Raw genomic sequence first — 16,857 nt, 5'->3', positions numbered from 1 at the left:
GTATATAGGTGTATGTATGTATGTATATGTAGGTGAATTTATTGTTCATCTGTTTACTTAATCTTCCTGCATAGAATTATTAAATTATAATTGTCGTCCTTTATTGTTCCAGATAAAAGTGCATGGGCTGTGTCCAGTTCTTTTGTTGACTGGGAAGCTTTGTTATAGAGAAAGGAGTGTGTGATTCATCTATCCCCCCCAAATTGTTCTACAAGATTGAGGCTCATTTAAGACAGATTTTAAGATTAAAGAAAAGAAAATTTAACTTTGCAAGTAGAAAGGCTGCTTTTGAAGTAACATCAGAAATGCCTTGTCATTTTACAGGGTTGTTTGCTGAAGGCTTATGTTCAAATGTAATTATGATTTTCTCTTCCTTGTCGTACTCTGATCTTTTCTTTTTCTTAAAAAAATCAGCAACAAATAAATATCCTCTTTTTCTATTGCTTCCTTCCATTGGTTTGCTTATTAAAATGTTACAATTGTCCTTTGCAACTAGCAAAAATCTGGTAAACTGGTAACATTCTCTTCCCTTCTTAATTGATTGGGATCTCTAAAATAACAAAAGAGGAAGCTGCTTGAAAGAATAAAGGGAAGTATTCCTTTTTCTGTCTTGCCTCCTATGAAATTATTTTGAATCAGGCTGTCATGTTTATCATGCTGTATGTAATAAGATTATGATTAATTAATAGGGACATTGGGAAAATTGACAAAGGACAGTTAGTTTTTTAGGTTTGAATACTGGTTACATAGATTTATTCTTTATGCTGAATCCAGAATTTAAATGTAGAATAAGAAAGATACACCAATGGAAAAGTCCTTGATGTTCTCTGAGATTGGTTGTTTTCTTACAGATGTTTCATTACCCAACTAGGTAACATCATCAGTGCTAGAAGGGAAAGGGATTAAGAAATAAATATTCCATTCCAACTTGTATAAATAGGAATTCATCCTTTTGATTTGTGTTTTGCATTACCAAAGAGGCCTTTATGTAACTAGCACTATTGTAAGTCTTAGTTAAGATGCTTAATAACACCTATCTCCATCTTGATCTCTAGAAATTATAGAAAATTATATAAAAAGAAATTCAAAATGCTATGCAAATTTTATCAAGGTAAAATGGATCCAGAGTCACATGGATCATATGGGGAAATAAAATGCATAAACATTAGGAGCTCCAATCTCTCAATAAGATATTTTATTATTTGTTTTAAGAAGTAATAATGGTATTTTTTAAACAAAGCAAACTGACTACATAACCTTATAATTACTCTCATAAATGGATTGCTTAGAGATAGTCACAGCTGTCTCCTGCTGATGACTAATTGTTCTCTAAGAAAAAAGATAATTTTGGCAAACTAAACTGAAAATAGCCATAGTCTATAAGTATTTATGAATATGTAAGAACTTGATTAATGAATAAATTATGTCTGTTTCAGCAAGCATCAAAATTATTACATTTATAAATTGCTGCCTCTGTTTAGCAGTACTGCTGATAAATCTGGCATCTTAACACATTGTGATGATTGCCATCAACATTTAAAGACACCAATAGCTGAATTTCTTATCTTTCAGTTTTGTATTGTAGAAAATAGTTTTGTTACATCTCTAATTATTATTAAATAAATCTGAACTTAAAATATCATTAAATTAAATGGACTAAATGCAATTCTGCTTCACCAAATGCTGAAAAATTAATCAAGAAATAATATGTGTGGTTCCCTAAGTGCACATGTGTGTCACTTTCTGGAAAGGGTAGGTTTGTGAATGTACTCTGATGTTGGCTTAACTGCGGTGATAATTTTCCTCTCAAGATTCATGTTGCTACTCTTAGTTTATTTGCCTATCAGCAGTTGTGTCTCTGTTTACCAGTTCTCCCTGCTGTTTTGGAACAGTTGATATTCTGTACAAGACAGTTTCAAAGTTGTTCTTGTCCATCATTGAGTTATTAATATGCTCACCTCAGCAGGAACTAGGATGATAAATGTCTTGTGAAAACTAAAAGAAATTCAGTCTGAGGAAGTTTAAGCAATTAGAGAATTATTTTAGCATGCTGTTTGCTATTTCTATTATCTGGAAAAGATGTTTTCAAAGTCAATAATAATCTACTTCTGTTAAATTGTTTTTGAGATAATCTCTTCTAAGCAGCCTACTAGAAACCCTGGAATTCACTGATTCAGCTTTGGGAGTCCCCATAGATCAGATAGTCTAGTTTCAAGACAAGATCTTGTATAAGGCCTAAGCTAGACAACTATTCCACTGACTTTCAAAGCATTTTTTATATTTATAAGTCTCAAGCTTGCTATGTGATATGCTGTGTCACCTTTCATAAAATAAAGTTAAATAGTAAAGCATTGGGATGTCTAGGTTGGTTTGTTGACAGGTGTTGGTATAATTCCACCAGAAGGACCTAAGCTCTTTCATTGGTCAGCCATATACAAACTCTCACAGATTTGAAGGAAAATCCATTCAAATGTGGTGCAATTTCTTCACTGGAATGAGGAAATCAGCCATGCACAAAATGTTATTTTCTTTGTTTTTGCTCTAATTTATAGATCCCTTCAAGGTTCTGCTTTTAGGCTTTGCTGAAAACTCATTTTGCAGCTGTTGATGTTAGTAGTGCATGAAGAAGAGAATTATTTGAATAACTTGTCAATATTTCTGCAAGAAGATTGTGGTAGTCTGTCAGCTATTCTTAAAAGCATCTTAGCAAATGGTTAAAAGTCTGTGTTTAAGCATTTAAGGCGAGTAAAAACTATCAAAAGAGTAAAGGGCCAATATTGGATTTTAATGTATTAAAACAATTCCCTTATTCTGCTTCTGTTAGATTTCATTTTCAGTCTCAGAGGTTTAATGCCAGAATTCACATCACAGTTATGTATTAAGGTATTGCATTACAATACATGTATTTATTGTGGTTTGCTTATATTTATATTTATATCTTCAGGGCAGTAGTTTTAAAGTTGGTAGGCATATTGCCATACGGATGGAGTAAACTTTGTAAATACTGTACAACATAGATGTAGCCTCCAAATGAAAATCAGAATTATTGAAAAATTAACAAAAAGGTTTAATTTAAAAAAATAGGAAGGAAAGAACTTTTCTGTATTAAATCAAATCCTAATAGTTCGTATTTATAGAGCGGTGGTGGCACAGTGGTTAGAGTGCAGTACTGCAGGCTACTTTGTGGACCCAGATTATTGGGGGCAATATGCCGACTCTGTAAACTACTTACAGAGAGCTATAAAGCACTGTGAAGCTGTATATAAGTCTAAGTGATATTGCTATTGCTATTTACAGTAACAGCCAGATGCTTACAACCAATAAGAAGAAGATCAAAGGTGGCTTTTTCATTTAATCTCCATCTACAAGAACTAGATTTTCTTTCATAAATGGAATTCACAGGATTAGAATCCAAAATCTTTTCTTGGTAATATCTCTACCAAGGAAACTTCAGTACCAAGTTTTATTTTGAAATCCAAATTATGTCTATTCTTGAAAAGAATATGTCTTTCAGAAAAATAGTTGTGCTCTCTTGAAATTGTGGGGAATCACTCTATTCCAATCCCTTCATCAAGTCCCAATTTTCATAAAATAAGCCTATTAGTCTTACCATAAATCCTTAAGGAGAATTTTAAATAGATGTCATGTAAATCACCCATAATCTTGGGATGGGAAATGTACCAATTAAAATTGTATGGATATGAAATTGCATTTGTGATTGGCAATTGGAAGAATGCAATTATCTTTACCCAATTTTAGATTTTAAAACCCCCACAGGAATTACTGAAGGATTAGTTAAATGTGTAAATTTCTGATTGAAAGAGGACAGGAGATTAAAACAAGTATTCCATATCTTCCTTGAACATCCCTTTAACTTCTGTTTTATTTACACACCTAATGTATTTTTAGTAGATTTGCTATTTGAAATTTTTATTAAAGAGTTCTTATAGTTTCCATTGATGTTTTCATCATGCACTCAAAATTATGATTGACCACATACTTTTTCTATTAAGGTATTAAGGTTTGTGTTTCTTTTAGTTCTTTTCATTGTTTCATTGTATTCCATTGCTTGAAGGAATCATCTTAAATTGTGCAACTTCATGGATGCTACTAGAAAGACATTCTGACCTTTTCCTGAACTAGATTGATCCTTTTACATTATGTGATAAATTCTAAATGCAATTATCGCTTTAGATAATCTCTAGGCACTATAAAAAGATGTGGATTTCTTGTTTTCTGTTTAATCAGTCTCCTAATTTTTAGGTGTTTTTCCTAAGGTAAATAAATTTAAACACGTGGGTTCCATCTGGAAGCTTCTGATTTGCATCTATTTTAAATGTTACAATATTACAGGTACTTTCCTATTTTACAATGCTTACATTTCAGTCTAAATTATGGTCATCTCTTTGGTTGCCTGCTCTCTCTCTGGCTGATTCCAAGACTGTCCTGGTGTTTTGTGAAATCAGTAATTTAGATATTTATTGTGCATAGATAGGCCCAGTCTGCACCAAGATAAGTAAAATCCCACCATTATTACAAGGACATTTCTATGCGTGCCTTTCTAACTCTTTTTTACAATCTGGGATCCTTCTCATTGATTATTCTCACTCAGCCAGTGGTCACTCAACAGATCACTCTTTCGATCAGTTGGGCCACAGCAGAGTTCTAGATCTAATTTACATTTGTGGCCAGATATTGCTACCCATCATTAACGTCTGCAGGAATGTGATCTTCCAGTGTTTCCTGGATATTAGATGTGACGTATATACTTTTATTGAAAAAGAGCAAGAGCTTCGCTAGTACGTCTTTCCTTGTCCTTTCTCTATCCCTGCTTCATCATGTTTGTTATAGCAACTTAATCTTTGCCTATTCATAACCAAGTACACTTAATTCCCTCTTTCCTCAGAGGGTTCTAGATCTGAAATAAAAGAAAAAATAGGCACCTAAACCCTAATAATTCAGCATTGATGTCATCTTGAAACTTTTATGGCTTAATGATGATCTAATATGATGTGCATTCTGGGATACATCAGTTCTAGTTTTTTCCTTGTTTTACCTCTATGTTGAACTCTTTAAACAATTGCAAACCAGGAATTGACTAGATAAGTCATAATTATTTTGCTCATTTGCAAAATCATTTCTAGCTTCTTCAGCAAACATGGTTAAATGGTCCCTGAATTAGTCTACGGTGGAAATACAATTAGTTTTTAGGAAAAACAAATGGCCAATTTTAAGAACAAGCGGCACACTTTTTACAGAGCATCAGAGAAAAGCTCAAGAGAGAAAGTAGGTTATACATCAAGACAATGACACAAAACACAGAAGTTGTACAGTGAAATGGTGATTAAAACAGAAGAAAATTAGTGTTTTACATTAATGACCAAGTCAACATCCTGATCTTATTAATCCTTCAGAAATGTGCACAGACCTGAAGCCTGCAGTTCATGCAAGGAAACTCACCAACATCTTCTTTATATCTATTGTCGGGAAAACAGAAACAATTCTGGTTTTTTTGCAGTCTTTTTCAGCTTTGGAGCTTTTAAAGTCACTGTCATCCAACAAATTTGTTCTTATTTTCCTATTTGTCTGTTTTTAAATTCATGTTAGTGATTGTCTAATTGCATATCATTTTTTAGCATTTTGAAATTGTTATTTCCAAATATTTCTTTAAAGGCAGGCCTTTATTGTTGTAGTTTTTGTGTATTAGGCAATGTTTCCAATCTCTTGAGAACATCTATATTGGCTTCCTTTTTACTTAGGACTTCCTATCCTCAGTATCACCTTTCCTGATCTGTGGTATTTATTACTACAAAGCTTCTATTACTGTGATCTTTTAGTTATTTAGGACGTCACCCTTTTAAACTCTTTTAAAACCATCTTAATATTTTTCTCTTTGTTTAGTTTCTCCTCTATATATATTAGATGTTCATTTCATTGAAAATTTTCAGATAACTACAAGTTTAAATGGCTTCTTTTATGATGCGCTGTAATTACTGTAATCTTTAAAAACAGCTTTGGAATTGAGCACAAAAAGCAATACATAAATACGTAGTTAAATGGCTAGAAAAAGAGCAGCATAGATTCTCTATTTTGCAATTAAGCTTAGTGGACCCTTACTGCGTTTATTATGGACATCAGGCCTGTGAGGCAAAAAAATAAAAAATAAAAATGGAAATATTAGGTTTGGAGATAAAGGTAATCATCCAATCATCATTTATTGCCATCTGGCTGTAAATCAAGATGATATCAGTTCTTAAGTGTTTTTTGTTAATCAGTTTGGCTATCATCTGCCAGAAGATAGGTGATCTGGACTACCCATGCCATCTGTAGGTATTCTGTGATACAAATCATTTTGTATGGATTCAGTTGTACAGATCATCCTCCACTTACAACTTTTTGTTTAACTACTGCTCTGAGTTATGATGGCACTGGAAAAATGACCAGTCCTTGCACTTACAACCATTACAGCACCCCCATGATCAAAATTCAGGCACTTGATAATTAATAAGTATTGATTATACTTGCCTCATCCCTGGGTCATGTGTTTGCCATTTGAAATCTTCCTAGTGTTCCTCTGACAAGCAGAGTCAATGAAGGAAGCCGGATTCACTTAACAACCATATGATTAGCTTAACAACTGCAGCAAAAAAGGTCATAACATCAAGCACAACTCATTTAACAGCCTCATGGATATTCCTGTTCCAATTGTAATAATAAGTTAAGGCCTATCTGTATTTTCAGATGATAAATGACTTATTTTATAATAAATGCATATTTGCCTGTCAGTCATTTGTTTTAATAAGTCACATTATCTATTTGGATAGTTGCTTAACAGGGGCAGCCTTAATTTCTGGGGATAATATGAAATACATGACTTGCTTCAGTTTGTATTCTTTTGCATGCATAATTTTTTTGAAGCTTTTTTTGAAGCTTTTTTAAAAATTCAGAATAGTGGGGGATAAAGGAGAAACCTCTGTGGTAATCCCTAAAGAGTTACAGGACTGCTTGGTACTCATTAAACTTTCCATTGCAGCTCAGAGGACAAAATGCTTGTTGGAAAGTGATTTTTAGAGTGTCAGATGCTGTTCTTTCATAATCTATGTGTTTCAGATCTTATATATACTAAACACGTTTTCAATTTCATATAGATACAATATGATAGTGTAAATATTTTTTTGAACTCTGATATTAATCATAAAACATAATTTCTGTTATTTTCCCCTTTATTCAACTGTTTAAGTACAATTTCCCTAGCTTTTGAGAAATACAAATTGTTAGCACTTCCCTTAAAGGTGGCCAGGTTACTAGATAACTAATAGTTGCTTCTAGTGATCTGGTGCAGTGATTCTGTACTCAGTTCTTTACCCTGTTCTTCTAATTCTTCTGTTTCCCTGAAAATACAACCTACCGTGAAAGTAAGCCCTAGCTTGATTTTTTTACATGTGCTTCCAATATAAGCCCTACCCTCCAAAATAAGCCCTAATTAAGATCCTGCCCATCCAGAGTGCATGGGTAAAATTAAGCTAGGGTGGGAATGGGGGGGCGTGAAGCTGCCCTACCACTTACCTGGGGACAGTTGTAGCGAGGCCTCGCACACCCTGACAACTGCCTTGCCGGCCCATTTCTTTTGTAGCCCACAAGGCTGGCAAGGCTTTCCTGAAGGCCTCTGGAGCTGATAACAAAACTCTGGATTGACGCAGAGGCCTTCAGGAAAGCCTTGCCGGCCACAGAAATTCCTGAGGGCCTCTTGACAGTGAAAAGGAGGCTGGAGGCGACACATGCAAGTGAGGTTAGTCAGTGGGTGACTTCTCCTGAAAATAAGACTTGGTGCCTTTTTTGGTGGCAAAAAATATATATAAGGCAGGGTCTTATTTTCCGGGAAACACAGTAGTTTATTCTATCTTAAGTCATGGCATTGAGTCATGTCATTTTTGCAAATTTTGCATTTTATGGATGGCTATTTTGCATTTTGTATCTGCCATAGATTTTTTTGCATTAACTCTATTCTACAATAATAAGTACTCAGAATACAATTAAAGTCAAAGAGACAACATAGTGAAGAACAATGAAAAAAATGACATTGTGCTGGATATTGGCCATTTGTGGAGGAGCTAAGATGGCATATGTGCTAGATATATTTGCTTTGATTGGGAACAGATTGGAGTTGCTTAACCATACAAAATCCATGATTTCCAGTTTGATATTCACTGAGCCATAAACCATGATTTACAAAGCACAGTGACAGGATTCCATACTTCGTTAAGCCAAGCAAAGCTACATTTTCTTAATCAGTGGAACAACTTGCCTTTAATCAGAGGAACAACTTGCCCTTAATGTCTATGATATGATAGGAGATTCTCAGTCATCTACGTCATGGTTCTTGAAAAAGCACCTTTGGGACAACTTGCCCTTAATCAGTGGAACAACTTGCCTCCAGAAGTTGTAAATGCTCCAATACTTAAAGTTTTTAAAGAAGACATTGGACAACCATTTGTCTGAAAAGGTATAGGGTTTCTTGCCTGAGCAGGGGGTTGGACTAGAAGACCTTCAAGGTCCCTTCCAACTCTTGTTATTCTGTTCTGCTATTCTGTTATATTGCTTACTGTTAATGCTATCCATGAACAGCTGGACTGCGTTGCAGTTTGACTGAGATAGGAAAGCCTGGTGAATCTTCTCTCCCAGTTATTAATAGATAAAAGGTTCAAAGCATAGGACAGCACAAATGTTATTCAGTGGAACTTCCATCCTTCTTTATTGTTATTCCAGCTGGGCAGGTCTAAAAAGAACTGAAGTCCAAATATACTGATTATGGTGAGTCACCTGCTGCTTATCTCTAAATAGGAAAATCCTAAATAGGAAAAACAAAAGAACAATATTCATATGCTCTATAACTTTGCAGAATGCAGACTTTGGACTTTCTTTTAGTGCTGAGTGTTTGAATTTTAACTATGCTGGCTGGAGAATTCTGGGAGTTGAAGTCCACAAGTCTTAAAGTTGCCAAGTTTGGGGACCCCTGGCATAGTGCATAGTAGAAAAACAATAAACGGAAAGGGACTCTCAACTTTCCTCAAAATATTGTTCAAATTTTGAAACATAATTGTAGTTGCAGGGCTTGCGTGTTTTGTAATTCTGCTATTCATCAATTCATTTGTTTTCTTTCTTCCCTTAGGTATCTCATGCAGTAGCTAAACTTGTATTAGTTAGCTTTCATTGGCAAATCTCAGAAATTTTGGAAAGGTAAGCATATGATCAATCGGTAGATATGTGCAAATTGCCTTTGATGCTTTACTATGAAAGCAGACACAAAATATTGCTCCTTGTATTAGACTCTTGTAAAAAAATATTTTAAAAAAACCCCACTGTATGTTTGGGTCAGAACATGATAAAATACCTCTCTCTGTTCTCCTCACTTTATGGATTTGCTTGTAAGGTTGACGTAGTGTAATCTATAATGTGGGTTATTCCCAGAAATGAAATGAGTGAGGAAAAAATGACAAGGACTTATTTTATTGCCTTGTGTTTAAGATTTTGAAAAATTAATACAGTTAATGTATCCTCACTGACCATAATTGAGACTGGGAATTTTGTCGCTAAGTGATATGGTCATCAAGTGAAATGTGACCATGCCAACTTATACGGCGTCAGTTCCAGCTGTGGTCGTGATGTGAATCATCACAGGTACAACTTTACTTGTCTGCTAATTGCAACTTCCTGCCAATTTCCCCCTTGATCTTGCTTGTTGGAAGCTGGCTGTGAAAGTCGCAAATGACGATCGTGTGACTGCAAGACACTGTGACCATTGTAAATGCGATGGATAACCATTTGTCTGAAATGGTCTGGACTAGGGTTTCCTGCCTAAGTACGGGGTTGGATTAGAAGACCTCCAAGGTGCTTTCCAACTCTGTAATTCTATTCTATTCTAATGCATGCGAGTTGCCAGACTTCCAAATTGTAATCAGGTGATTGCAGGGATACCGCAACAACTACAACTTTGAGGACCCGTGGTAAACTACCTGTTTCAGCACTGTTGCAACTTTGAACGGTTACTGAATGGTGGTCAGCAAGCAAGGACTCTGGCTACTTACTATAAAGAGACATAATAGCTAAAGGGCATTAAAGTCATCTGACCCTATATGGAAGGGGAATGTGATATCTCTGGCTACACATTCCACCATTCTGAGCTTTTGATGGGAAGCTCTCTCTTTATCAGCCATCAGAATTGGGTAGCAAATCACACAGCTGCATTTTGTAGCAAGTTGGGTTTGGGAATAGTACTGGTAAGATTGGAATTGGAAAATACTTAGCGTTGAAAAATATTTAGAATGGCATAAACTCAAAAAATGTGCTTGTGTATCTCTCTCTCTCTCCCTGACTCACAACTCTCCTGTAACAGAACTATTGTTTTTGCTATGTCCCTATCTTTTTGTACTTCTGTACCCATTTTTGGAATGTTAGCCATACAACATTGAATATGATCTCAGCTGAAAAGATTATTACTGCCTTTGTTGCACAGCTTTTCGCTTGATAATTCTTCACTACCTCTTAAAATGCTTTTACGGTTGAACTTGTGTTTCAGATTATTTCCAGTTTCATTTGATTCTTCAATTGATCTCATTTTTACAAATGTCCAATCCATGGATTAAATGGATTTTTAAGAATTGATATATTTGCTGGTTAGCAGCACATTAGAGGGAAACCCAGAAATTGCAGTTGGTTATAGAATGCAGAGACCACAATTTTTTGTCCCGTGCTTCAGATGAAAGCAAGTGACACTGTCCTGCTCTTACTTGCATTAGTTTTCCATAGGTTTCCAAGTTAGATTCAAGGCATACATCTCCATATAGTTGAGACTCATTTAAATGAATAATTGTCCCTTATATGGTATATTCCAAAAGCTACAATTTGGAATTTGGGAATTTCTTTCTCAACCTGCTTCTCTGACTAAATGTAACAGTAACCCAGAAATGTAGTTGTTCAGCTGAAAATTTCCTCCATTTTAGTTTTTGTAATGTTTATCAACAGCATTTTATGCCAATGTCTATGTTTTTATGTGTTTTTTTAAAATTTACTAGTATAAATTGCTTTATGATATTGGTTATTTTGCATTAGATTTTATTATTAGTAATATTTTTGTTAACATCCATGGGCTGGTTTTGTCACAAAAAGTTGATTATTTAAGATTATGATTTAAGATTATGACCTAATGAATTCATTAATTTCTCAGGAGTGGTCCTATGTCTGTCTAAAGTTTAATTTTTTTCTGGCTCTCAGGCACACATCTAATTCAGTTCAATTACTAGTGGAAGCAAGGGTTCAGCCTGCCTCATTCAAACATGTGAGTAAATAGATTTTCTAAAGTGCTTGGTATTAAAAACAATATTTATAAGCTGCCAAGAGTCATTCTGGTTAGTGAGGTAGGTAGCATGTACATTTATTAAATAAATAAATATTTTGAATACATGTAATTCAAACATGCTAAGCATTATTCTTTATTCCAAATAAGATTGGTTATAGTGCTAGGATAGTTTCTGCTCAAAGCATCTTTGTATTTCTGTTGTATTCTAAATAGAATTGTGCAACTTGAAAGACTATTTTCGAAGTTTTTGAAATAGGACAAAATAATTGCCATAGTTATAATAATATGCCAGTATTACAAAGTAATAGTGTTTCATCTCATAAAATGATTTTGCTTGTTATGGCTGGAATTATTATTTTTAATAGAGCTTTGAATGTGTGTAGGTGTCACTACTGATTGTAAATTAGCTCCTCACCATTGTATCTATTATATATTGTATATAGGTCATCCATGTTTAATGATCACTCATTCAAACGTACAATGATGCAGAATGAACAGTGGATTGAAATTCTTTATCACAGCATCCTCAGCTTGTGATTACAATCTAGCAGCAAGCCATGGTCATGTGATCTCAATTTCATATATTCCCTGCCTCCCACAAGCAAAGTCAATGGGGAAATTGGCAGGAAGTCAGACACTGCAGTCATTTGAGGTTCTTGCTTAACAACTAGGACTGCCTGAACCTCCATCATTAAGTGGCATGATCACCTGATGTTGTGTTTTACAACCATGGCACTTGGTGACAGCAATCCCAAGGACTACCTGTAACTTATAAATATGTTTATATGCGATACGTAACATGAACTATAACCGCACCTCTCATTGAATATAGTAATTTTCTAGGGTTTGATTCAGTGATGGTATTCTACCAGTTCGGCCCTGTTGTGGCGTACCGGTAGCACCAAAGTCCAGTGGAGACCGAGCCGATTCTCTTTGAGGAGCTGCTGTTGGGCCCACCCGCCTGCCCGGGCTCCCATACTGACCTTTATGTCCTGCTTTTGGAGCGCAGCTGCTTTGCACGGCAGAGCAGATTGCAACACATCAGCTGCTGAAGCGATAGAGAGAGTGCAGGATTGCAGGAGTGGAGTCAGAAAGCCTCTGCAACTGTGCAAAGTGCACATTTGGCGTATGCGCACAAAGTATTTGCGCGCATGTGCAAAGCACGCCCACCAAGCCACACCCACCAAACTGGTGGTAAACTATTTTGAAACCCACCACTGCTTTGATTAACACAGTTCCTAGAAGAAGGATAGGCAGCCTTCAGGTGGCATGTGCCCTCCCACTCAGCACCCTGAGTTGACTGTTAGAATTTAGTGGCAAAATGGCCAAGCTTTGGTGATGTTTTATTTGTTTAATATTCAAAACTAAGATTGGGATGCAAAAGAACATGAGTTTCTAGAAGTGAGACTTTATTTCTATTCTTACCCACCCACCATCCCCAAACTAACTAACTAAATAATGAAATTTTGGGTTGTTCTTAGAATTTGAGGATGTTTTAAGGGTATAAATCGAACTGGTTTATAGGTCATCTGTTCCCATCCCCATAATTTCAGCTCTGAAAAAGACCTCTTGGGGAAAAAAGAATGCCATCCCTTGCATGTGATGTTACCAATTGGAGGGCCTCATGCTGTTCTTTGGAAAGTTGGAAGCCCCCAACCCCAAACATTGTTTCTCTTGTTTTGTAAAACTGGTTTAGCATAATACAGCTTTATGTACTATGCTTTGTTACATGTGAGCGATATATATTTACAGGTAATCTTTGTAAAGTTAATGGAAGTGTCATTAACTTTATCTCGATTTGGTAAAGTTGTGGAGCTGCCTTCCTGGTCTCTATATGTTGCAGTTTCTTCTTCAGTGGGAGTTGCCCAGTTTGAAATTAAGCGGATGAGGGGAGTAGGCACTTTAATGTCCTTTGTGTAGCTGTTGTGGTATGCATGTAACACAAGGAAGGAACTGCTTATTCCTGAACATAAAACAGAACTGAATTTGAAATATCGCAATAGGTCACAGGTTTTTTAACCAATCTGTTGACATTTAAAGGCATTTACTTTATTTAAACAGGCCATTTTAATTCGACTTGTTTACCAATAATTTCAATGTCTCTCTGTCTCTGTCTCTCTCTCTCTCTCTCTCTCAAACAGGCCATGGTACATTCCTCCCAGCACTGTGCAGTTTGCATGCAGTTGGTTCGAAAGGAAAACCTATTATCTCTAGCCTGTCAGCATCAGTTTTGCCGCAGCTGTTGGGAGCAGCATTGTACTGTACTTGTCAAAGATGGAGTGGGAGTTGGTAAGTGCAAAGCAGTGGGTCATTTGGCTCTTTTGGGGGTACACTGATATCTCTACATACTGCTTTCTGCTGCTGGTAAATCTTCTCATAATCTCAGAAATGGAGCAGTTCAAGGGGAACGCCTTGCATTCTTTTTAAGTCTTCTTTTGATAGCAGCAGATCTTACCTTGGGGTGTGGGATTGTCAATAAATGTCTCATGGCCCCTTTGGGTTGTCTCCCAGAGATTTATAACCTACATCCTTTCAGAATGGACTGTTCCCACTGAATTCTTTTTCAGCTGCCTCTGATCAAGAGGGATTATGTTTTCCATTGTTGAATACTTCTGACAATAGTCGTTTCAGAGCCAACTTTCCAGAAATTCTGGGAAATTGGATAGTATTTGAAGATCTTTTTTAAAACGAATAATGCCCTCTGATGTCATTCAAGCCTCTGTTTTTGACAATAGCCTTTTGGCTCCTCCCTCCCCCAGGTGTCTCCTGCATGGCTCAGGATTGTTTGCTTCGGACCCCAGAAGATTTTGTGTTTCCACTGCTACCTAGTGAGGAGCTGAAAGATAAATACAGACGCTACCTCTTCAGGGACTATATTGAGGTATCATTTGTAATTTTGTGTTCAACGCTCTCTGTTCTATCTATGCATTAAAGAAATAACCCCAGATCAGTTTCTGTGAATGTGTCTGTAAGTTGTTACCTGTAAGCTTAAGACTGCATCATGCAATTCCTTCAAAAGTTTTATTTGCTTTTAGAAAGTTCTGTTCTGTTTGAAGGGCTGTAATTCTAGCATTGGGAATTGGAAGCCTGCTTTGCGATAGCTTTGCTTTTCCCTCCACAAGTGGATCAAGTCAGGGAGGTGGAGGGGGAATACAGGTCCTCTTGGTGGCCCCTGTCACGTGGAGTGTTTCAGGAGTTGGTCCTTTTTCCCTATCCTTCATGTACTTGCTGGGAGTGATTATCTGATACAGGTAATCCTCAATTGATAGCCATTTGTTTAACGGTGGTTCCAAGTTAAAAGTGTCCTCAGAAAAAGTGATTTATGACCCTTCCTTAAAGTTATCACTGTTGCACCACTCCCATGGTCACAGTGATTGTAAATTAGGTGTTTGGCAACAGGCTCACTTTTATAAGGGTTGCAGTGTCTTGCTGTCAGACGATTGTGATTTGAAACCTTCCTGGCTGGCTTCTAACAGGCCAAGGGAATTGTGAAAACGGGATTTGCTTAACCATGTGATTCACAATGGCCAAATAATTCACCTATGACACCAGTAACAATGGTCATAAAAATCAGGTCCAGTCATGTGGCGACGTATTTGACAATTGCATTGCTTAGCGACTCAAATTCTGGCCCCAGTTGTGGTGGAGCATATACTAGCGGAAAATCCAGCCCGTTCCTTTGTTTACATTCTCTTGATAAGACCAAAAATGAAGAGGAAATAAAGCAGTTAGCAGAAGAGTTAAGTGGGAGTGAGTAGTCTTTGGGAGAGAGACTTAGGAGGAAACCCGACCCTGGGATTCCTGATGGCTGGGAGCATGTTACACCTATCATCAGGATTGTGTTGTATCTACCGATTGTAAATAACTTCACTTATAGTTTTTAAAAAAGGCATAAAACCTCAGCTGCCTTGTTTTCTGTGTCAGTTATCCTCGCAAACCAAAATACACCCCCAATTCTGAAATTCGGTGTCAGTCCCATTGTAAAATACTGCAATGCATTCTACATGGGGCTGCCTTTAAAGGCTGCTCAAAGCTACAATAAGTTCCAGAATACATAGGCCATATATGTTGACTGTCGCCTGATGGCTGGGAGCATGTTACACCTATCATCAGGCCTTTGCCATGGCCACCAGTTGACTTCTGGAGATATGCCAGTGACTTTAAAACTCTGTGCAGGTAAGTCAAGTTACGATCACAATTGACCCCAAAATTTATTTTGCTGAGTGAAACGTTTGTTAAGTGAGTTTGCCCCGTTTTATGACTTCTCTTGCCACAGTTGTTAAGCGAATCATTGCATTTGTTAGGTTAGTAACATGGTTGTTAAGTGAATCTGGCTTCCCCATTGATTTTGCTCGACAGAAAGGGATCACATGATCCCAGGGCCCAGCAACGGTCATAAATATGAACCAGTTGCCAAGCGTCTGAATTCTGATTATGTGACCATGAGGATGCTGCAAGGGTCGTAAGTGTGAAAAATGCTCATCAGTCACTTTTTTCAGCGCTGTTGTGACTCTAAATGAACTGTTGTAAGTCAAGGACTGTTTGTAGTTTTTAGCCGTAAAACTGCTTGCTATAATCAGAATTAGCTCTAGCTGTTAGCTCCTTCCAGATAAAACAGTTCCTGATTCCCCGCTTTGGGGAAGTTGTGCTCAGGAAGCCCTTCGTTTTGGTAGCAGAGTAGCCTACTCCCATGCTTTCCTTACATTTATTTCAAAAATAACTTTTTCTGGGAAGGCTTCCTTAAAGGTTTTCCAACGGAAAAAAACAATTGGTCCTCCAAAAATAAAACCCGCTTCACTTAAAACCATATACAGATTCGTTTTGATTGAGTTCTCTAAAAGAATTTCTAAAGTGGACTTACAATGTTTGTCCCACAGAGCCATTTCCAGCTGCAGCTCTGTCCTGGCGCTGACTGTCCTATGGTCATACAAGTACAGGAGCCCAAAGCCCGCCGAGTGCAGTGCAATCGCTGTAATGAAGTTTTTTGGTAAGGAAGTGACATTGTGCATTTGATGGGCGTAGAGATGGGAAGAATGGAAAATAGCAACCGCCTAAACAAATGCAGCAATGACAGAAGTGACTGTTGAATGGATGGAGTGCCATCCAGCTGCTTGGGTATAGATAGGTTTGAGAGTCTGGTGTAGCTTGAAGAAGCAGGCAGAAGATTAACTGTTTTGAAGATTAACCTGTGAATAGGTGAATTGCTGTATTATTGAGTTGTGAGAACAAGTGGACAACAAGAATTAATCAACCTCTGAGTAATTTACAAGGAATGAGCAGCAGTTATGCAAATCAACTCCATTCTGCAAATGCCAGCTTCTAAAATAAAGGAGATTGAATGTGATGGGATAAGGGTAGTAAAAGTAGCATTTGCTAGTTGTAAATATGATATATAGCCTATGGATTGTATACCCTTCTTTAGATGATCCCACTATTTCACTGCTGTTTCTAAAATCTAGTGGTATATATGGTCTGCACAAAAAAAATGGAAACTGTCCCAT

The 16,857-nt window shown here is 36.7% G+C and overlaps 1 protein-coding gene across 3 annotated transcripts in view; it reads left to right on the top strand.

Moving 5' to 3' along the window:
* ARIH2 (ariadne RBR E3 ubiquitin protein ligase 2) overlaps positions 1-16,857 on the top strand; it is a 37,446-nt gene that overhangs the window by 8,656 nt on the left and 11,933 nt on the right. For all 3 annotated transcript variants that reach the window (XM_026717909.2, XM_026717910.2, XM_087923538.1), the window contains 5 exons: positions 9,170-9,237; positions 11,272-11,335; positions 13,498-13,645; positions 14,116-14,237; positions 16,234-16,343. In XM_026717909.2, coding sequence (XP_026573694.1) covers positions 9,170-9,237; positions 11,272-11,335; positions 13,498-13,645; positions 14,116-14,237; positions 16,234-16,343 — 512 coding nt within the window. The remainder of the gene's footprint in view (positions 1-9,169; positions 9,238-11,271; positions 11,336-13,497; positions 13,646-14,115; positions 14,238-16,233; positions 16,344-16,857) is intronic.

Source organism: Pseudonaja textilis, chromosome 2 (genome assembly GCF_049901715.1).
Source record: "Pseudonaja textilis isolate UNSWEBS1 chromosome 2, rPseTex1.2, whole genome shotgun sequence".
Lineage (NCBI taxonomy): Eukaryota > Metazoa > Chordata > Lepidosauria > Squamata > Elapidae > Pseudonaja > Pseudonaja textilis.
The sequence above is the reverse complement of the archived record's forward strand: the minus strand, read 5'-3'. Positions and strand labels throughout refer to the sequence as shown.